This window comes from Garra rufa, chromosome 14 (assembly GCF_049309525.1).
Source record: "Garra rufa chromosome 14, GarRuf1.0, whole genome shotgun sequence".
NCBI lineage: Eukaryota > Metazoa > Chordata > Actinopteri > Cypriniformes > Cyprinidae > Garra > Garra rufa.
The window spans coordinates 5217229-5241241 of NC_133374.1; the positions used below are offsets into that span (position 1 = coordinate 5217229).

Below are 24013 nucleotides of genomic sequence, written 5' to 3' on the forward strand. Positions count from 1 at the left end.
GAAATGATCTCCAGAAATGTGTTGTTACCTGAATGATCCACAGCTGTGTTTTTTTGTTTAGTGATAGTTGTTCATGAGTCCCTTGTTTGTCCTGAACTCTTAAACTGCCTGCTGTACTTCAGAAAAGTCCTTCAGGTCCCACAAATTATTTGATTTTCCAGCATTTTTGTGTATTTGAACCCTTTCCAACAATGACTGTATGATTTTGAGATCCATCTTTTCACACTGAGGACAACTGAGAGACTCATACGCAACTATTACAGAAAGTTCAAACACTCACTGATGGTCCAGAAGGAAAAACTGTGCAAGAGCCAGGAGGGAAAACTTTTGACATTTTTCTTATTTTGCCTAAATATCATATTTTCTCATGTAGTACTGCCCTTCAAAAGATACTGACATGTTTCCCAGAAGACAAAGTAAGTTAAATTTACCCTGATCTTCAAGTTCAAAAAGTTTTTACTCCCCGGCTTAATGCATTGTGTTTTCTTCTGTAGCATCAGTGAGCGTTTGAACCTTCTGTAATACGGCTCAAATGCTCAAAGAGTAAAACTCTTCCCACACTGAGTACAGTGGTACGGCTTCTCTCCAGTATGAACTCGCTCATGCTTTTTTTAGGTTTACCGAGCGGGCTAAAACTCTTGTCACAATATGAGCACTTCTATGGTATTTTCTCCAGTATGAATTCTTTGGTGCCTTTTCAAATGGCTAGCTGTAATAAAGCTCTTCCCACACTCACAACACACATGATCTTTCACTTCACTGTGAGTTTTCTGATGCTGTTTACAGTGAGTCAGCCGTGAAAAACCCTTTCCACAGAAAGAACACACATAAGGCTTCTCATGTGAATGAACTGTCAGATGAATTTTTAAATTCGATGATGAAATAAACGTTTTACCACAATGATCACAGCTAAATGGCTTTTCTCCAGAGTGAATGTGCAGATGATAGTTGAGACTTGATGCATCTTTGAAACTCTTCTCACACTGAGTACAGTGATACGGCTTCTCTCCAGTATGAACTCGCTCGTGTACTTTCAGCTTTCCAGACTCGGTGAAGCTCTTGTCACAATATGAGCACTTGTAAGGTTTTTCTCCAGTGTGAATCCTTTGGTGCCGTTTCAGACAGTCAGCTGTTGTAAAGCTCTTCCCACACTCACAACACGCATGGTCTTTCACTTCATTATGTGTTTTTTGATGCTTTTTATAACTGTCCAGGCTTGAAAAGCACTTTCCACAAATAGAACACAAGTGAGGCTTCTCATCTGAATGAACTGTCAGGTGTTGTTTGAGAAAGGATGAAGAAATAAACTTTCTACCGCATTGATCACAGATAAAAGGCTTTTCTCCAGAGTGAACACGCAGATGATAATTGAGACTTGATGAATCTTTGAAACTCTTTCCACACTGAGTACAGTGATACGGCTTCTCTCCAGTATGAACTCGCTCGTGTGATTTCAGGAGTGCAGACCGAGTGAAACTCTTCTCACAATGTGAGCACTTGTGAGGTTTTTCTCCAGTGTGAATTCTTTGGTGCCGCTTTAGATCACCAGCTCTCGTAAAGCTCTTCCCACACTCACAAAACACATTATCTTTCACTTCATCGTGTGTTTTCTGATGCTGTTTACAATTTTCCAGCCTTGAAAATCTCTTTCCACAGAAAGAACACACGTACGGCTTCTCATCTGTATGAACTGTCAGGTGACTTTTTAGATTTGATGATGAAATAAACGTTTTACCACACTGATCACAGCTAAACAGCTTTTCCCCAGAGTGACAGGGCAGATGATAACTGAGACCTGATGCATTTGCGAAAGTCTTTCCACACTGTGAGCAAGTTTTGATTTCATGTTTCTCCTCCACTTTAGTCACCTCATGTCTTGGCTGTTTTACTTCTATCCAGGCTGGAATACATACAAAATCAGGTTAAAATCACTTAAAGTGAGTCTGATTTAATAGCAGAAGCCAAAAAGGTAATGTATGTGTATCAAGCATCAGATATTTGATGTGGCAAAGCTTATTTCTGTCATTCACTTGTTACTGCTGTAGCGACTCATGATCATTTAAATGCATTCCTGTATCATATCCATATACTGATCATATTTCACAGCTACTAAAACAAACACAAGTGAAGAATCGAGAATAAAAACCAACCTGTTTGTTCCTCAGTATCTTCATGTTTTATTCTGAATGGTTCTGGATCACTCATGTCCTTAATCTCCTCTTTAATAAACTCAATATTTATCATAGTATGTGTCAGATTTCAACACTGGACTCTCTTCTGCTCGTCGTGTTTTTGCTCTTTTGTATTTGTGTGGCAAACTCGAAAACGCTTTAGTCTATTGCTGACATCTGCTGGAAACTCCTGGTAACAAACACATACAGGTTGGGTTTTCATGTTTCGTGAGGATTTTCCAGACATAATGATTTTATACTGAACATATTTGACATTATTTTCACTTAATCTACACTGAAAAATATCTCCTGGCAAAACTATCATCAAATGAGTTGCTGAAAAGCCAATAGTTCTCTGTTTACACCTCATTCATTAGGCTATGATGATGTCTGAGATGTGTGACAGCAGTTAATTTGATGATAGTCCTGCCAGGAGAGATTTTTCAGTGTAGATTAAGTGAAAATAATACCAAATATTTACAGTATAAAAAAATATGTCTGGAAAATCCTCATAAAACATGAAAACCCAACCTGTATTAGTGTGTCACCAGGAGTTTCCAGCAGATGTCAGCAATAGACTAAAGCGTTTTCGAGTTTGCCATACAAATACAAAAGAGCGAAAACACGACGAGCAGAAGAGAGAAGCTGAGAGTCAAATGCTGAAATCTGACACATACTATGGTAAATATTGAGTTTATTAAAGAGGAGATTAAGGACATGAGTGATCCAGAACCATTCAGAATAAAACATGAAGATACTGAGGAACAAACAGGTTGGTTTCATTTTTTATTCCTCATTTTTGATTGTTTTAGTAGCTGTGAAATATCGATCAGTGTATGGATGATAAATGATGCGATCATGAGTCGCTACAGCAGTAACAAGTGAATGACAGAAATAACCTTTGTCACATCAAATATCTGATGCTTGATACACATAAATACATTACCTTTATGGCTTCTGCTATTAAATCAGACTCACTTTAAGTGATTTTAACTTGATTTTGTATGTATTTCAGACTGGATAGAAGTAAAACATGAGGTGAATAAAGTGGAGGAGAAACATGAAATCAAAACTTGCTCACAGTGTGGAAAGACTTTCAAAGATGCATCAGGTCTCAGTTATCATCTGCCCTGTCACTCTGGGGAAAAGCTATTTAGCTGTGATCAGTGTGGTAAAACGTTTATTTCATCATCAAATCTAAAAAGTCACCTGAAAGTACACTCAGATAAGAAGCCTCATGTGTGTTCTTTCTGTGGAAAGAGATTTTCAAGGCTGGAGAATTGTAAACGGCATCAGAAAACACATGATGAAGTGAAAGATAATGTGTTTTGTGAGTGTGGGAAGAGCTTTACGAGAGCTGGTGATCTAAAGCGGCACCAAAGAATTCATACTGGAGAAAAACCTCACAAGTGCTCACATTGTGAGAAGAGTTTCACTCGGTCTGCACTCCTGAAATCACACGAGCGAGTTCATACTGGAGAGAAGCCGTACCACTGTACTCAGTGTGGAAAGAGTTTCAAAGATTCATCAAGTCTCAATTATCATCTGCGTGTTCACTCTGGAGAAAAGCCTTTTATCTGTGATCAGTGCGGTAGAAAGTTTATTTCTTCATCCTTTCTCAAACAACACCTGACAGTTCATTCAGATGAGAAGCCTCACTTGTGTTCTATTTGTGGACAGTGCTTTTCAAGCCTGGACAGTTATAAAAAGCATCAGAAAACACATAATGAAGTGAGAGATCATGCATGTTGTGAGTGTGGGAAGAGCTTTACAACAGCTGACTGTCTGAAACGGCACCAAAAAATTCACACTGGAGAAAAACCTTACAAGTGCTCATATTGTGACAAGAGTTTCCCAGAGTCTGGAAAGCTGAAAGTACACGAGCGAGTTCATACTGGAGAGAAGCCGTATCACTGTACTCAGTGTGAGAAGAGTTTCAAAGATGCATCAGGTCTCAGTTATCATCTGCACATTCACTCTGGAGAAAAGCCATTTAGCTGTGATCATTGTGGTAAAACGTTTATTTCATCATCAAATTTAAAAATTCATCTGACAGTTCATTCACATGAGAAGCCTCATGTGTGTTCTTTCTGTGGAAAGGGTTTTTCACGGCTGACCCACTGTAAACAGCATCAGAAAACTCACAGTGAAGTGAGAGATCATGTGTGTTGTGAGTGTGGGAAGAGCTTTATTACAGCTAGCGATCTGAAACGGCACCAAAGAATTCATACTGCCGCTCTGTAAACCTAAAAAAAAGCATGAGCGAGTTCATACTGGAGAGAAGCTGTACTGCTGTACTCAGTGTGGGAAGAGTTTCACTCTTTGAGCATTTGAGCCGTATTACAGAAGGTTCAAACGCTCACTGATGGTTCAGAAGGAAACACCATGCATTAAGCCGGGGAGTAAAAACTTTTTGAACTTGAAGATCCGGGTAAATTTAACTTACTTTGTCTTCTGGGAAACATGCCATAGCTTTTGAAGGGCAGTACTAAATGGAAAAAATATGATATTTAGGCAAAATAAGAAAAATGTCAACAGTTTTCACCCCCGGCTCTTAACCCTTGTGCGTTCACAAAAGTTACACATAGGTGCAAAATGGACAGAAATGTTTTAACCAGCATTTGTTCTATCCATAGATAATAAACATTCATTAATTTTCAGAACTGTAACCCTTTAAATGCTGGTTTGTTTACATAATGCCACAGGTGTTTTTTTTTTTATTAAATAAAATGAAAAATAGTAGTTAATTTCCATATACTAAATGCTAAGCAGATTTTTTTTTCTTTCCTTATTAGATTCTTGGGTGCGTCAGTGAAGAACAACAACATTAATTTTGAGCCATTTGTATTTATGTAATGTTTGATTTTTTTTTTATGTATATGCCAAATTTGAAAAAATGGCACAATCTAGTTAAAAATGGTAAAGATTTGAAGCCTTGCCGATAGAATGAATGCCTATTATTAAATATTGCATAATTTTATAGTCAAATGGCCCTGGGTTAAAAAGATGCAGTTTTAATGTGTTTCAATGTGGACATTTTTGTTCTTAAGGTCCTGAGTGTTAGCAATTTTTGCACAGAGGGTAAAATTAATTTTTTGAAGGAAATGAGGGTGAAATATTAAAATTTCAATAAAAATAAACACCTGAGCAAAAATGTAAGCAGTTGGCATCAACACAGGCACGCTTATAATAAAAAACAAAACTAAAAAGGACAAAGGTCGCTCAGGGGTTAATGCATGGTTTTTCCTTTTGGAGCATCAGTGTTTGAACTTTCTCTAATAGTTGCATATGAGTCCCTCAGTTGTCCTCAGTGTGAAAAGATGGATCTCAAAATCATACAATCATTGTTGGAAAGGGTTCAAATACATAAGAATACTGGAATACCAAAGAATTTGTGGGACCTGAAGTACTTTTCTAAAGAACAGCAGCCAGTTTAGTGTATGTAAACTTTTGAACAGGGTCATTTTTATAAATTCAACAATTTTTTTCTCTTGTGGACTATTGGTTTATCTTATTCAGGTCAGTACTAAATAAAAAATCTAATGCATTTTGTAGTATCCCTCTTATTTTGGTCAAATAATTAACATTTTGCAGATTCTGCAAGGTGTATGTACATTTTTGACCTGAACTGTAAGTGACTGCTGTGAAAGTGAGACCATTTTACCAACCGCACACATATTCTTAGTAAACTTTCAGTGAAGCCTTTTGGGGGAGAGGGGACATGAATGAGCAAGGAGAGAAGTTGGCCTACTAGAAAATTCACAGTAAGACATTGTGATAGTGGAAAATATTTGGTGGAAATATACAAATAAAAATTTTAACTGTTTAAGTACTTAAATCTTTGACACAAAATAACCCTAAACTAAGGTCACAGGTTTGAACTGGAATTGTTTCAGTGTTGTGAAGGCTATCACTGTGATTGAGACATCCAATGAAATCTTTAGAATCTGTGGTGGGCGGAGTTTGTGCTTTAAAAGGGTGAGGAATATTCACATTGTCCTACAAGACTGTGCAGAAGTTGAAGAGGAGATTGAAGACATGAGTGATCCAGAATCATCCAGAAGAAAACATGAAGATACTGAGGAACAAACAGGTTGGTTTCCATTCATGATTCTTTACCTGTTGACTGCTGAGCAACATAAAAGTTTCAGTTAGTGGCTCTGAAATTATAACAACATGATTTGTGTATTTTAGACTGGATGGAAGTAAAACAGCAAAGACATGAGGTGAATGAAGTGAAGGAGGAGCATTGTAAAATCAAAACTTCTAGAAAAGAAACCAAACAGTGCTCACAGTGTGGAAAGAGTCTCTCACAGAAAGGAAACGTTTTTCAAACCTGAACAAATGTAAACAGCACCAGAAAACACATGATGAAGTGAGAGATCATGTGTGTTGTGAGTGTGGGAAGAGCTTTGCTAGAGCTGTGCATCTGAAACAGCACCAAAGAATTCACACTGGAGAAAGACCTTACAAGTGCTCATATTGTGACAGGAGTTTTAATAATTCTGGACACCTGAAAAGGCATGAGCGAGAGAGTAGCAGTACTCCGTGTGGAAAGAGTTTCACTCAGTTAAGATCTCTAGAGACTCATATTAAAAAGCATTGTTCTGTGTCAGAGTGAGCTAATGTTTTGTTCTTTTTTAACAGATTCAACATTTCAAGCAAATATTGTCATATATTTTAGATTCAGTAAATATATTTGCATGAAATCTGTAGAAAACATTTGCTCACTCTGACACAGGACAATGCTTTTTAATATGAGTCACTAGATTTGATGACTAATTGAAACTCTTTCCACACTGAGTACAGCTTCACTCCAGTATGAACTCGCTCATGTATTTTCAGATGTCCAGACAGAGTAAAACTCTTGCCGCAATATGAGCACTTGTAAGGTTTTAATCTCCAGTGTGAATTCTTTGATGTTTTTCCAGAAGGTCAGCTCTAATAAAGCTCTTCCCACACTCACAACACACATGATCTCTCTCTCTCTCTCTCTCTCTCTCTCTCTCTCTCTCTCTCTCTCTCTCACTCACTCTCTCTGTGTTTTCTGGTGCTTTTTACAATTGCCCAGTTGTGGAAAAACTTGTAAGTTATTTTGTGTCAAATCAACCACATTTCAGAAAATTTCCCAACTCAAATTATTGGTTTTGTTAATTTTAATGAAAAAACACAAACATAAGAATGACAAAACAATTAATGTCATGGATGGATATTTACTGAGTAATTCCTATATTTTGTAGAGGAGAGTCAAAACTACAAAAATCTGATATAAGAAGCCAAATTACAGGGTGATTTTTTTTTTCAACACAACAAGTGGCATACTATTAGTAAAATCTTATGATTTTAGCAATAGCTGTTGCATTGCAACAGTTCAAGGATTGAAAGAAGCACTTTTATTTGTGTTATCACCTTGAAGTTTGCAGTCCCAATTCTCAATAAGTATAGTAACTAGATATCTCTTTTGACAAAACCAAAACATTCTATAACACATAATTGTTCTGAACAAAAACAGCAGATATACTGAATGAAAATGCTAATTTATGATATTTCATTGTCAAAAACATGTTAGTGAAACAATAGTCTGACAGAAACAGAGCTGTAATTGTTAATTGAGCTGCTGAAAAGCTAACAGTTCCTTGTTTTCACCTCATTCATTCTGATGGTGTCTGAGATCTTCTGGGCCCGGTTTTTCAAAAGGTTTAATCTGGATGAAATTGATCCGGATTTAGTAATCCTTATTTTTGCGATCCGTGATCACGTAATCCATCTTACTTTTGAGCCAGTTTTTCAAGGCAACATCAGATTGGATCAATCTGATCCGGATAGGAACTTTTCAGGATCAGCAAATCTGGATAACCAGTGCTCAAACAGGATAGGAAATCATAATGTAGAACTAAAGATATGTAAAGAGCAACAAGTAGAATAGCCAGTGTGGGGTCAATATAAGTTTATTTTTATTTGAAATGAAAACACACACATTAAAAAAAAAAACAAAAAAAAAACACCACATCCTCTTCCAGCAGACCTACAACGCAAACACTGTACATTGAGGATATTTATAACAAGTTTCAAATATAGATGTATTGAATTAAAAAACAAGACTTAATGTCAAATACTCCACAATAATTTCAGACTTCCTCATCTAATGTGGAGAGACCAGCTTGTCTGAGCGTAGCCTTTAGGAGGCGGATCTCAAGTCTGGCCGTGGTTTGCTGCAGTTTGGTCAGAGTCAGTTGTTCCTCTGCCAGAACGAGCAAACAGGATGTGCAATAGTTAGACACTATTTCTGATTTGGATTTGTTTTGGATTTCAAAAATCAGTGATTGCCATTCTTTGCATTTTTTTGGTTATTCTGTAATCATTGCATGCAACACTAATAAATATTCTAAAAACAAAAATATTTTCGATAGTGATGAATATATATTTCAATAAGTGACAGAATAAAATTTATAGTTTTTGGTCAATTTTGACAGCTGTTTGGGGGATTATTTTATGAGGCCAAACTCTTTCTACTTTGCTGTAGGCCTATACTGAAAGGCTGAATACGTTAAAGCCTACCTAATCACTGTAGCCAGATGGATGAACAAATAAAATTAACACCTTATGAATAGATAGGATATCTTGTAAGATACTGCATGATCCAAATATAGTATTATTTGATACATTTTTTAAGTTTTCATTACATTTTGGGCATGAAATCCACGCTGAATCCACCCTTCTGATGGGATCAGTTTAATCCAGATTTTTTGGATCAAAGTGATCCAAATCCTACAAAAAAGTTCTGAAAAACCCAAACTAATGGTTTGATCCGGATCAAAACCAAGATTGGATTACTTGATCTGATCCGATTATGTAATCCGTTTTTTCTTTTGAAAAACCCATTTTCAAGATTTGATCCAATCCGTTATCCAAAATCCTAGTGGATTACTTTTGAAAAACTGGGCCCTGTAAATTGGCACATTAAACACATTTCATTGTGTGTCAACAGACTGAGACAAACTACAGGATCAACTTAAATAAAATCTATTACTGAAAATTACTAACATACTCTACTGGACTAACACATCTATAAAAACCACACATAATGAGATGTCAATGAAATGGAAAATGTATTTGCATCATTACACAGAGCCTAGGCAACTTTCATTTTGCATACATAATAATATTGCATTTATTTACTTAATGTCATATTTACAGAATCTAAAAAACGAGACAATATTTGCTCGAAATGTTGAATCTGTATAAAAAAAAGAAAAGAAAATTTGCTCACTCTGACAAAGGACAATGCTTTTTAATATGAGTCTCCAGAGATCTTAACTGAGTGAAACTCTTTCCACACTGAGTACAGTACGGCTTCTCTCTAGTATGAAGTTTCTCATGCCTTTTCAGGTGTCCAGAATAATTAAAACTCTTGTCACAATATGAGCACTTGTAAGGTTTTTCTCCAGTATGAATTATTTGGTGCCGTTTGAGATGGGAAGCTGTAGCAAAGCTCTTCCCACACTCACAACACACATGATCTTTTACTTCATCATGTGTTTTCTGGTGCAGTTTACATTTGTTCAGGTTTGAAAAACTCTTTCCACAGAGAGAACACACATGAGGCTTCTCATCTGAATGAACTGTCAGGTGGATTTTTAGAGTTTCTGGTAAAATAAACTTTTTGCCACACTGATCACAGCTAAATGGCTTTTCTCCAGAGTGAACACGCAGATGATAACTGAGACTTGATGCATCTTTGAAACTCTTTCCACACTGAGTACAGTGATACGGCTTCTCTCCAGTATGAATTCGCTCGTGTGATTTCAGTCTTCCAGACTGAGCGAAACTCTGATCACAATATGAGCACTTGTAAGGTTTTTCTCCAGTGTGAATCCTTTGGTGCCGTTTCAGATCGCTAGCTGCAGTAAAGCTCTTCCCACACTCACAACACACATGATCCCTCACTTCATTATGGGTTTTCTGGTGATTTTTACAACTGTCCAGTCTTGAAAAACTCTTTCCACAGAGAGAACACACATGAGGCTTCTCATCTGAATGAACTTTCAGGTGGACTTTTAGATGTGATGATGAATTAAACTTTTTACCACACTGATCACAGCTAAAAGGCTTTTCTCCAGAGTGAACGAGCAGATGATAATTGAGTCTGGATGCATCAGGAAAACTCTTTCCACACTGAGAGCATGTGTACAGTTTCTTTCCAGTGTGGATTCTCATGTGTCTTGTAAGGTGTCCTTTCTGTGAGAAACTCTTTCCACACTGTGAGCAGGTGTGTAGCTGATGTCTTTGCTGTTTTACTTCCATCCAGTCTAAAATAAACAAATCATGTTCTTATAATTTTAGAGCCACTGAATCTTTTTAACTGAAACTTTTATGTTTCTCAGCAGTCAACAGTAAAGAATCATGAATGGACACCAACCTGTTTGTTCCTCAGTATCTTCACGTTTTATTCTGGATGGTTCTGGATCACTCATGTCCTTAATCTGCTCTTTAACAAACTCAATATTTTCCATAGTATGTCAGATTTCAGCACCCGACTCTCCTCTTCTCTCTTCTGCTCGTCGTGTTTTGCTCGATTGTATTTTTGTGGCAAACTCGAAAACGCTTCAGTCTATTGCTGACATCTGCTGGAAATACCTGGCAACACATTCAGGTTGGGTTTATTAGGTGCTTCTTTGTTAGTTGCCTTAATAATAATATAATGAGCAGACGTTTAATCAACGAATAGAAAACATCAATGCAAGATTATAGTGACTAAATACTTTTGCTTTTCTTCAACAAAACAGAAACAAAACATCCCGACACATCTTGTGGCATTTCGCAACAATATTAATCATTTAAAAAATAATACTAATCAATCTCCTATTTACTGAATCTCACACTTGAAATATTAAATCTGTAGAAAACATTTGCTCACTCTGACACAGAACAATGCTTTTTAATATGAGTCCCTAAGGCTGATGACCAAGCTGATGAAACTCTTAATATAAACAAAATAACCATTTTGTGTCAAATCAACCAAAACCAAGAAAGACAAACATAAAAAGTGATGATAGAGAAAATATTACTTTTCACAGATAAATATTTACTGGATTACTGGAGTAATTCAATATTTTGGAAAGGGGGTCTAAAGGACAATTGTCTCATGGAATTGGCAGCCAAATTGTGGTTCAAAATAGGACTATTGTTTGTCTATTATGGCAAGCCATTTTAGCCTAAAATACTTTGCATTACTCGTAATTGTATTTTCAGCTATATAATAAAATTTTTACTAGTAACAATGCCAATTAAAGAGATCTCTACTTAAATTCTTTCTAGTAACAATTATAATGAGAGAGCTCTCTAATTCAAATTTTACTAGTAACAATTCTAGTAACAGAGCTCTCTAATTCAATTCTTAATAGTTACAATTACAGAGCTCTACAAATTAACTTTTACTAGTCATATGTCTCCATTAACTTCCATTCATTTTTAATTTCAGAGCTCTAAAGCATAATTTTTACTAGTAAAATTCAATTGTAGAGCTCTTTAATTGCAATTCTTACTAGTAATAATTCAATTGTAGAGCTCTGTAATTAAAAATGAATGGAAGTCAATGGAGACATATGACTAGTAAAAATAAATTTGTAGAGCTCTCTAATTGGCATTGTTACGAGTAAAAATTGAATTATAGAGCTCTCTAATTTAATTGTTTCTAGCAAAAATGCAATTAAGTAACACTTAGAATATTTTAAGCTAAAATGGCTTGCCATAGTCGCTCCTGAAACAGATCTCAACTTTGTCGCGTCGCTGGACACGCCCACATTCTGTCGCCACTTCTCTGTTCTAATGAATGGGATTGTGTCGATTTTGTCGCTGAGTGTCGCTGGAGAACGCAATACGCTTTTTTTGCTAACCTTGCAGGCTTGCTTTGGTTCTGTCATGTGATAATTCCTCAGTTTGCAGCGAAGGTTTTCACAGCCAACAGACAAACAAACCGCTTCTAAGACGAAAAACTCATATAAAGAAGAGACTGAACCTGCTGGAAGACTATCATGGGGTGCTGTTTTAGCACCGATAGCAACCAGGTAGACAAGATTTAATTTATATACACCCAAACTGCTATAAAATGCAACTGTGGCTTTTGTATACCTACAACAGGAATTGCATTCAACAAACATGTAGCCTACTTCTTAAAAGAACAGGCCAGTATTGCGTGTGTTTAAACTACAACGCTGTACTTTTCTATTCAAAATTATTTACTTCTGATACCATGAGAAATGTAAACTGTCGCGAACTGAAAATATGTGGTGTGAATTTGTTTTTGTTGTTGATGTATAATGTTGAAAAAGTTAAAAAAAATTAATGGACAGCATTGTGGAAAGGTATTTGTAATGCATTATTTTTATCTGGCGAAATCAGTGATAAGTATTGTTGTAACGCAAGTTACGTAGTAACTTTTTACAAGTAACTAGTAAAGTAGCGCATTACTTTTTAATTGGCAAGAAAATATCAGTTACTTTTTCAAATAAGTAACGCCAGTTACTTTCCCCCTCATTTATTGATTAAAAGCTCTCCTGACCCCATCTTGAGAGAAATTGTGAGTAAGATGTAACTTTAGTTGTAGAATAAATGTGAACATGCATTAATTCATCTCACTCACTAAAAAAACAGATACAGAATTCCAGAAAATGAATAAAAACAGTGAAAATCAACACAAAACCTGCAATAATTAAATAATATAAACATAATATAAAAATAATACAAACATCCTTTATGTATTTAATCCCATTTTATTAACCAATGACTTTGCTGCCAACCTTCGAGGATCCAATGCATCCATACTAATAAGCAAACATTACTCAAGATAATTAACATTTGTTCTACTTTTTTTTTTATTGCTGAAGAGTTGACATTTTCTTCTGCGGTCTATTGTACAGACGTGAATTTATTTTTCTCTAAGCCTGAGGATTTGGTGTGAAAAGGCTTTTACATCTGCCAAAAATGTAACTTTTTATATTAAAAACAAACAAGCAAGCTCTGCCAGATTTAAAAAGTAACGCAAAAGTAACATAACACATTACTTTTAGTAATAAGTTACTTTTTGGGGGAGTAACTCAATATTGTAATGCATTACTTTTATAAGTAACTTTCCCCAAAACTGGTCATAAGGGTCGATTTGAAATTGATTGATTGATATTTCATCATCTGAAAGCCGTTAAATAAGCTGTCCATTGATGTATGGTAAGTTAGGATAGGACAATATTTTGCAGAGATACAACTATTTGAAAATTTAATCTGAGGGTGCAAAAAAAAAAAAAAATCTAAATAATGAAAAAAAATATGAAAAGTTGTCCTAATGAAGTTCTTAGCAATGCATACAGTACAGACCAAAAGTTTGGACACACCTTCTCATTCAAATGAATGAGAAGGTGTGTCCAAATGTTTGGTCTGTACTGTAGATAAAACTTGTGAAAAAATATCTTTCAGGTGGTCAAATAGCAAATAGCAAATAGTGGAGCTCTGCAGCCATCTACGGGTAAAAGTTATTTTTTTTACTTTTAAAACTGGATTTTCCAAAAGATGGGCAAAAATATTACACTAAACCATGTGAAATTATCCATGTTATCCCCATGAATTAAAGTTAGAAATGTGGGTCTTTTATAAAGTGAATTTTACATAAAAAAGCAGTTTTTGTATAAAAACCCATTTAAAAAAATATTTATTTATTAATTTATATATATTTAAAAAATATCACTAACCCACTGAAAACTGCACAGATGTAAAGTAAAAACTTTAATAAACAGAAAAATATACAGTACAGACCAAAAGTTTGAACACACCTTCTCATTCATTTGAACTTTTGGTCTGTACTGTATTACCAATCAAAAATTAACTTTCGATATATTTATGGTAGAAAATTTACAAAATATCTTTATGGAACATGCTTTTTACTTATTATCCTAATGATTTTTGGCATAAAAGAAAAATCTGTAATTTTGACCCATACAAGGTATTGTTTGCTATTGCTCCAAATATACCCATTCTACTGAAGACTTCTACTTAAGTTTTGTGGTCCAGGGTTACTATTGCCTCCTCAAAAGTGTCAATGATCATGCTTTTGACCCTGTTGTGCCTCCTTGTTGACTCTTTTGCGCAGGAGGACTGGGTGAAGCCATTGATTCCTGACCCAAGTCTAGACTCCACCTATGGTTCGGAGCAAAACACAGGCCTGCCGTCGTTCAGCCGCACAGATGAACAGGACCAGCTCAAGAACATCCTGAAGAACACAGCGTTGTACGAGACACACATTACAGTTTGTTTGCATGTTTGTTAGCCTGTTCACGGGTGGTAGATTAAAACTCACTTTTCTTGTCCTTCTGGTTAGGAGCATAATTGACGTGTCGCCGGTTGTTTCTCAAGGCCTGGAGCAACGTGAATCCATGAACAGAGCCAGACAGTACAGGTGTGTTACACTACTGAAATGCCATTGATGCCAATGGTGTGACTTCATAAACACTAGCTCTGTAATGCCAGTTTTTTATTTACAACATCAATATTTTAGCTTAAGGGATTATTTACTCACCCTCATGTCTTTTCCAAAGGACCTAAATCAGAGTCTAGATGTTGCATGCATTGCCAAAAAATGAATATTTTAGATATTTTTTAATATCTAAAAATCCTAAATCAAGATGTTGACTTAAGATGCAAACCGAAGTCTTGTTTTCTGAGAAACTGAAGAGATTAAAGTAAAACCAGAAACAAACACCCATCAATGGGGAATGAAAACATGTTTTTCCTTTGAATTAAGTTAAGATTAAGCCTATTGGCAGATGATTGTTCCATTTTGTCATTTGCTTTTCGAATAAATTACTTTTGAATTATTTTTGAACATTTGCACTGGGAAACAAGTACTTTTTCCAGTCAAAAGTTTTTTGTTTGTTTTTTGTATTGAATGTATTCTGCTTACCAAGCCTGCATTTATTTGATCCACAATACAGAAAAAAATCTGTAATATTGTGAAATATTTTTACTATTTAAATACGTTTAAAAATGTAATATATTCCTGTGATCAAAGCTACATTTTCAGCATCATTACTCCAGTCTTCAGTGTCACTTGATCATTCAGAAATCATTCTAATATGATGATTTGCTGATTTTTGTTGAATAGAAAGATCCAAAGATCTTCATCTGAATTAAAAAGCTTTTGTAACATTATATGCTATGTTATTCAAAAACTTGGAGTCAGTATAATAATAAAAAGTAATACTTTTATTTAGGAAGGATGCTTTAAATTGATCAAAAGTGATTATAAAGACATTTATAATGGTACAAAAGATTTCTATTTCAGATAAATGCTGTTTTTATGAACTTTCTATTCATCAAAGAAAACAAAAATTTGACTCCACTGCTTTTAACATAATAATAATAATAATAATAATTAAAGCTGCAAGCAGCGATGAACGGGCCCTCGCACACGGGCTCACCGCCGACCGGTGGCTTTAGGAACACAGCAAATGGTGGGTAGTATGCTTTTAATACAGTAAAAATATGAGAAATATGTCAAAGTCACTTAAATGTGCCAAATTTCCTGCTGCCAGCTGGTGGCGCTATGCCTATAACTGATTATTGGCATGTAGATGTGTTCAGGCCACCACTTTCATCAAACATATGAAGTTTGGTGCAGATTGACCTTGGTATGTTTGAGTTAGTGAAATATATGATATATCCTGCTGCCAACAGGTGGCGCTATGATAATATCTGAATATTGGCCTTTAGGTGTCTTCAGGCCAGGACTCTTACCAAACCTGTGAAGTTTGAGGCAGATCGGACATTTTATGGCTGAGTTATAACAACTTCTATGTCCATGGCGAAACATCAAACTTTGTCACGCCGCCACGGACACGCCCTTTAACGAAAACTCAAGATCTTCGCAATTTAACATCTCTAAGGCCTCTAGATCAGACTGATTAAATATAATGTTGATATCATTAAATCTCTAGGAGGAGTTTGATACAAGTCATTTCCTGTTGCCAACAGGTGGCGCTGTGATTATAATAGAATATTGGCCTTCAGTTGTGTTCAGGCCAGGACTCTTATCGAATATGTGAAGTTTGAGGCAAATCGGACATTTTATGGCTGAGTTATAACAAGTTTTATATCCATGGCGAGACCTCGAAATTTGTCAGGCCGCCACGGACACGCCCTTTACCGAAAACTCAAGATCTTCACAATTTAACATCACTAAGGCCTTTATATTTGACTGACCGATTTTGGTGTTGATCTGTATAAATCTCTAGGAGGAGTTGGTTGTAGAGTACAGCATGACACTTCCTGTTGCCAGCAGGTGGCGCTATGACTATAACTGAATATGGATATGTAGATGTCATCAGGTCAGGACTGTTATCACACATGTGAGGTTTGGGACAGATCGGACATTTTATGTCTAAGTTATAGCAACTTCCTTTTTCATGGCGAAACATCGAAATTTGCGAGGCCGCCACGGACACGCCCTCCGATGAAAACTCTAGATCTTCACAATTTAACGTCACAAAGGGCTTTAGATTAGACTCACCAAATTTGCTGTTGATCGGAGTAAATCTCTAGGAGGAGTTTGTTCAAGTACGACGCCTGAAAATGGCAAAAATGACACAAATTTTGCTAAGAAAATTAATAATAACCGACTTCCTGTTGGGTTTCGGATTTTGTCCCAGGAGGCTTTTTTGTAGGTATTGGTGAGTTACATGTGTGTACCGATTTTCATGCATGTACGTGAATCATAGCTGAAAGCGCACACCACGGAACGTGTAAAGGTGGCGCTATCGAGCCGTTTTGCCACACCCATCTCTGAAACCCATATCAGACATCCATTTTCGCCAGGTTTGATGTGTGTGCAAAGTTTCATGAGTTTTCGGGTATGTTTAGGCCCTCAAAAATGCGATTCATTCCGGAGAAGAAGAATAATAATAATAATTAAAGCTGCGAGCAGCGATGAACGGGCCCTCGCACCCGGGCTCACCGCCGACCGGTGGCTTCATGAAAACAGCAAACGGTGGGCAGTATGCTTTTAATACAGTAAATGTAGGAGAAATATGTCAAAGTCACTTAAATGTGCCAAACTTGCCGCTGCCAGCTGGTGGCGCTATGCCTATAACTGATTATTGGCATGTAGATGTGTTCAGGCCAGCACTATTATCAAACATATGAAGTTTGGTGCAGATTGACCTTGGTATGTTTGAGTTAGTGAAATATATGAGATATCCTGCTGCCAACAGGTGGCGCTATGATAATATCTGAATATTGGTCTTTAGGTGTCTTCAGGCCAGGACTCTTACCAAACCTGTGAATTTTGTGGCAGATCAGACATTTTCAGGCTAAGTTATAACCACTTCTATGTCTATGCAGAAACATCAAACTTTGTCAGGCCACCACGGACATGCCCTTTAATGAAAACTCAAGATCTTCTCAATTTAACATCTCTAAGGCTTCAAGATCAGACTGACCAAATATAATGTTGATTTAACTAAATGCAATCAATGCAAGGACTTCAGATAAATGCCAACTGTGAACCAGTATGCTACAAATGATGATAAGAACATGATTCATGATGATAGCAAAATGTTATTATTGCTTCCTTTACATCCACCACTTCTGCTTAAATGTCATTGTTACCTATCTGTACAATTTTTGTGTGGATATTGCTTTGCTGGTGACTCCTGTTATAAGACATCACTCTTAAGTGCTACATAACTAATAATCAATAAGGAAGATGGTGCCCAGTTGGCACATGCATTCACAGTAATCCTCTGCTAGTTTGGATTTTAAGTTTACAGAATTGAAAGGGTTACACTTTAAAATCAACACACAGACACATACACACAAAATATAAAATGTTGCCATCCAGTTTCATTTGTTAAAATTAACTATATTAGTTAACATGACCAATAAATAAATAGCATTTATTAATGTTAATTAATATTAAGCTAAAAAAAGTATTCATATAAAGTTTATGTACTGTGAATTAACATGAACATGAACACAGTTCATGTGGGTGTACAGCAATACACAATAAAGTGCTCTATAAACTCTTCATTCTTTCAAAATATCTTTAAAAATCAAGTTGAGTATTTTAACGGGGTAATATATATATATTTATAACTGATCTTAAAATTATGGTTTTCAGATGTTTTGAAGAGATAACAATAACGTTTGTTTTGTTGTCAAAGTTTGTCATATTTTTTTATTATTATTATTTTATATTCAATAAATAACACTATGTAAATATTGTCTATCAATGAAGATAAATTGATCATGCTAAAAAGTTGTATTTTTTTAAATCTTTTGCTATGTGACTGAATAGGACAAGTTCATGGTACAGTTAAGTAAAAAATAAATAAAAAACAACAACTGCAAAATACGAACAATGAAAGACAAAGTGACCTTTTATATTTTCTCAAAATATCAGACTCTCAAAGATCAGACATATTTATGTAATTAAAATACATATGTGCATTTTTTGTTCAAAGATGGTCTGTAGGATGGCTCTCTACTCTGTCACCCTCTCTGCCTCTCACCCCTCCCCCTGCAATAATGAGCTTCTCTGTGCCTGACTGAACGCACACACATACTGTAGAGACATTCACCAGAGTGACAGCAGGATTCTGAGTTATTTTTTTAATTTTCTTTAATTCATTGAAGCTTGTATAAAATTAATATTTCCAGCACTTGCTCAGAATGATTAGATCTCTGTGTGAAAAAAGTTTTAAAGAGTTTGGATGCTGCACTTTAAAGATATAAAAAATTAGGGTTATGTTTTTTACTATATCTTTAAAAAATCACCACGTCAACACCGTTCGAGATATCCAAAATCCGCTCGCAATTTAACATCTTCAGAATCTTCTCTTCATGTTAAAAAAGTTTGGTGTGAACAGCTGGTTGTTCTTAGGAGTAGTGTGAATTTGTTTACTACCTGATTTTTCAAAAAATCCACCTTCAAATCAAAATAGCCGGCTTTCTGTTGGTCTTAGCTAATGAGTTTGATTTAGAAAGTTGTCCAGATTGATGAGAACAATATATGTACAGAGTTTGGTGACTGTAGGAAAAACTAACCCCCCAACTTTTGTCAAAAGATGGCGCTATAGAGTGCCTGCTCCACGCCCATTTATGACCTTTTGCCAGTGTCTAACTATCATTAATATTGATGTGTGTGTTGAGTTTCATGAAATTCTAAGCATGTTATCTGCCTCGAAAAGACAGGAATGTAATTTTAAAGTTTGACACGTTGCCATGGCAACAGCATTTGATTTATCATCGACCCCTTTACATATTCTTATCAGCCGTGTTTTGACATGATTTTGATGAAGTTTAAAGAAAATCGAGTAAAATTAAGAGGCTGATTTCAAAGCATTTTGAAAATGACACGTTTCCTGCTGCCAGTTGGTGGCGCTATAACTTTGACTCATAATAGTCACATTTATGGAATCGGCATCATACAAGGAACAAACTGGTGAAGTTTCATCAGAATCAGGCAATGTGTGCAACAGTTATTAGACACTTCCTGTTTCTCATTTCTCGCCATAACTTTGTCGCCTTGCCACGGCCAAACCGTTCGAGATATCAAAAATCTCCTCGCAATTTAGCGTCCCCAATGCCTTGAGATCATGCTGACCGAGTTTGGTGACAATCCCATGGAATTCCTGGGAGGAGTACGTTAAATTCCAGAGCATGCGCTTTTTAAACAGCCCTAAATATCTCACTTCCTGTTGCGTGGAGCCCATGACATAGAGTACAAAAGTTGTTCAGCTCGATGAGTTCTATATGTGTACCGAGTTTCATATGAGTACGTGCAAGTATGTGTGCGCAGTACATCAAGTTTTCAAACTGTGTTCCAGGGGGCGCTGTAGATGCCCTGAACCACGCCCGGGTCCCAGCCTCTGTGGCGTCCGGACGACGGCAGATTCCAACGTGTGTGCAAATTTTCAAGAGTTTTTGAGTATGTTAAGGCCCCCAAAAGTGCCCCAACGGTTGAAAAAAAATAAAAATAAAAATAAAAAAAAAAACAAATAAGAATCCTTAGAAGAACAATAGGGCCTTCGCCCTTTTGGGCTCGGGCCCTAATTAAAGCTGCAAGCAGCGATGAACGGGCCCTCGCACCCGGGCTCACCGCCGACCGGTGGCTTTAGGAAAACAACAAACGGTGGGCAGTATGCTTTTAATACAGTAAATATAGGAGAAATATGTCATTTAAATGTGCCAAAGTTCCTGCTGCCAGCTGGTGGCGCTATGCCTATAACTGATTATTGGCATGTAGATGTGTTCAGGCCAACACTTTTATGAAACATATGAAGTTTGGTGCAGATTGACTTTGGTATGTTTGAGTTAGTGAAAGATATGATATATCCTGCTGTCAACAGGTGGCGCTATGATAATATGTGAATATTGGCCTTTAGGTGTCACTTTTACCAAACCTGTGAATTTTGAGGCAGATCGGACATTTAATGGCTGAGTTATAACAACTTCTATGTCCATGGCGAAACGTCAAACTTTGTTACGTTGCCACGGACACGTTCTTCAACGAAAAGTCAAGATCTTCGCAATTTAACATTGCTAAAGCCTTTAGATTAGACTGACTGATTTTGGTGTTGATCTAGATAAATCTCTAATATTGTACCCTTCAATGAAAGACATGCTGATTTAGCAGGCTTATTAACACAAACTACAGTCTCAAAATGGTTCTCATGGCAGTTTTCCAAGTAGATCCTGTGTTTTGACAAAAGCTTACCAATGCAACTGTATTTTAACCAACGATCATCATAAAATGTAAATACATCAATTTTTAAATAATTTGCTGTTCCTTGTATTTCAACTTCTGTTGCCAAGATATTAACATATCTCATTTTAGATGTGTTAATAAACTGGGGGTTCAGTGCACTGCTCAATGGCACTTCAGCCATGGTATTAAAGGTGGGAAGAACACTGTTTATTCACAATCTTCATCTTCAATTCCTGCTGGTGTGGGAATCGAACCGGCAACGTTTGGGTTACAAACCCAACTCTCTCAACATTAGGCCATGGCTGCCCCATGAGTATATGATAATTGTTATAGGGATTGTATAAAAATATAAGAATTGTATAAAAATATAACAACATTTGCAATGTACGGTTTGTTGTTCAGATACATGTAAAGTTGTTAAAAGAATTTTCTTGAAAAACAGATCATTTGGAACCAGAAGTAGAGGATGGTGGTGAAGTGGTGAAGCGCGGAATAGTCAAGAGTGCTAAGTTGGTAGAAGAAGTTAAATAAAGCATTGGAAGAAGTGTTGTATATACATTGTAATTGTTGTACATATTTTGTGAAAAATGTTTTTTTCAAATGTGTGCAGGGATTATTCAAATAAAAGTAATTGTTGTTTAATTTTAGCGCTGCATATATCTTTTGTGATGTTTGACAATATGCTTATATTAATTTGTCATATATTTTGTTGGAGGTGGTAGGTTTTCGATTTTTAAATAAAAATAAATGTTGGAACGTTTCAGATGCATGTGTATTTTTTTAAATAAACAAATTGTATAAATTATTGGGATATAAAATGGGGGTAAAAATTACAAAGGGGGTAAAAAGAAACATGGTAAAGTATTTAGACAACTTGGCACAATAGTAATACAGTATTTTAGTTCATTGTGTTGGATTAAATTACATATTGTTCATATTTCGCTGGGTTTTGAACAATTTGTAGTAAATGTATTTTATTGATTTGATCACAGAAGATGTGGGATTCACAAGTATGAAATAAAGATGTTCAAGGTACACCATAGTAAGTTTTTTTTTTTGGAGCTTAAAGTGGTAATATATATAAATTAAATAAAAATTTATTTATTTTAGAAGTCAGAAAAAAGGTGTAAAAGTGAAGGTATGAAGTAGACATACATTAAGGTGATATGTGTTTTGGATGTTTACTGTTTTGTTGTAATGAACAGAAGTTGCTATGAAAATAATTTAGAAGTCATGTGTGCTTTTATTGGTTTTGCATACTGTATAATGTATTGCAAAGAAAAAAAACTATGGAATTAATGAAAGAGTTGTGAGAAAAAGAGTACATGAAAATTGAGTCTATATGTGAAAAGTCACATAAAAGTAGAGGAACAGGATTAAGAAAATGTAAATTTTCATTGATCTATGTAACGTTTTAAGTGTTGCTTTTGGACTTTACCAAACAAGTGAGTTTTACCTTAAGAGTCGTTCACATGTCTGCAGAAGGAAGGCAGACAGATAATCCTCTTAACGACTTTCTTTTGTGTGTTTGCATGTTGTATAGACAGGATGTGTGTGTGATTGTGATTGCTGTGGACTTAAGGTGTAAAAGAAAGAATTACAAGAATATATTAAAGCATATTTTAGAAAAAAAAGTGGTGAAATATAGGTTGCAGAGTGAGAATTTTACTCTAGTATATATTGGGATTAAACAATAAACTGTAATACAGTTATGAAGTGATATATGTAAATATATAGACCACAGTGCAAGAAATAAGTAGTGAATTAATGCAAGGTGACTTTGGGAGGAGAAAAAAGGAAAATAAAATGGTTGATGCATTACAGTGATATATATAAAACAAGATGCTTTTGTTTGTGTAGTATGATTGGATGTTTAAAAATATAAAGTTGTGTGCTTTGCTTTATAGTAAAGGTTTGCTCTTGAGTAATCAAGGTATTAGAGTGAAAACTGTTGTACTGTAGTATACATTGATACAGCTGTTTTGTGGATGGGGGACTAGGTGTGAAGAGGAGGTGTGGTTTTGGAATTTAAATTTATTGGTTGGAAGGATGAGTGCTGTGTTTTTTAAACTTGATTGTACAAACAGGTTGTATTTTCAACGAATACAGAGGTAAGAAGCTATATTTGTAGTGCTTTTATTTTAGTGAATGTCAGCTGTTATTTTTGTACATCGCTATTCACTAGTGTGATTAGAATGGTCAGAGTTTGTAATATTTTCCATGTATTTGTATTTTCAAAAAATATGTCATTTTCAGTGTCATTTTCCTAACCTATAATAGCACTGAAGAGAATAAGTGGTATTTTATGTATTTTTTATTATATGCAAATAGCCGTGGTTAATGTTAAATTGCTTGGCATTGGAAGATTTCTGTTGTTGATTTTTTTGTGACTAGCATTGGGGTGTGTGGTGGTAGAGAGGCTAGTTGCAGGAAAAAAATATAGTTTATTTCACGTCAGTCTATGAGCACTTGTTGTGTTATTGTTAATGTCTGCTACTATAGTTGTTGTAAACTGTTTTTAGTATGCACTATTATTCAAAATGCAGTTTGGGTTGACCACAGTGCAAGAAATAAGCAGTGAATTAATGCAAGGTGACTTTGGGAGGAGAAAAAAGGAAAATAAAATGGTTGATGCATTACAGTGGTATATATAAAACAAGATGCTTTTGTTTGTGTAGTATGTTTGGATGTTTAAAAATATAAAGTTGTGTGCTTTGCTTTATAGAAAAGGTTTGCTCTTGAGTAATCAAGGTATTAGAGTGAAAACTGTTGTACTGTAGTATACATTGATACAGCTGTTTTGTGGATGGGGGACTAGGTGTGAAGAGGAGGTGTGGTTTTGGAATTTAAATCTATTGGTTGGAAGGATGAGTGCTGTGTTTTTTAAACTTGATTGTACAAACAGGTTGTATTTTCAACAAATACAGAGGTAAGAAGCTATATTTGTAGTGCTTTTATTTTAGTGAATGTCAGCTGTTATTTTTGTACATCGCTATTCACTAGTGTGATTAGAATGGTCAGAGTTTGTAATATTTTCCATGTATTTGTATTTTCAAAAAATATGTCATTTTCAGTGTCATTTTCCTAACCT

At 35.6% G+C, this 24013-nt stretch overlaps 2 protein-coding genes and 1 pseudogene across 2 annotated transcripts in view; 2 read left to right on the forward strand and 1 right to left on the reverse strand.

Annotated features, from left to right (window-relative positions):
• Positions 1–53: 53 nt before the first annotated feature.
• Positions 54–10805, reverse strand: LOC141285262 (uncharacterized; annotated as a pseudogene).
• Positions 2819–5882, forward strand: LOC141284634 (uncharacterized). Its single transcript, XM_073817627.1, has 2 exons — positions 2819–2943; positions 3187–5882. Exons 1-2 carry the CDS (start codon positions 2850–2852, stop codon positions 4413–4415), a joined length of 1323 nt encoding a protein of 440 aa, XP_073673728.1. The 5' UTR covers positions 2819–2849; the 3' UTR covers positions 4416–5882.
• A 1258-nt stretch (positions 10806–12063) lies between the features above and the next one.
• LOC141285430 (ragulator complex protein LAMTOR1-like) overlaps positions 12064–24013 on the forward strand; it is a 154005-nt gene continuing 142055 nt past the window's right edge. Inside the window, exons 1-3 of the mRNA XM_073818447.1 lie at positions 12064–12238; positions 14311–14447; positions 14539–14616. Of these exons, the coding sequence (XP_073674548.1) occupies positions 12206–12238; positions 14311–14447; positions 14539–14616 (248 nt within the window). The 5' untranslated portion in view covers positions 12064–12205. The remainder of the gene's footprint in view (positions 12239–14310; positions 14448–14538; positions 14617–24013) is intronic.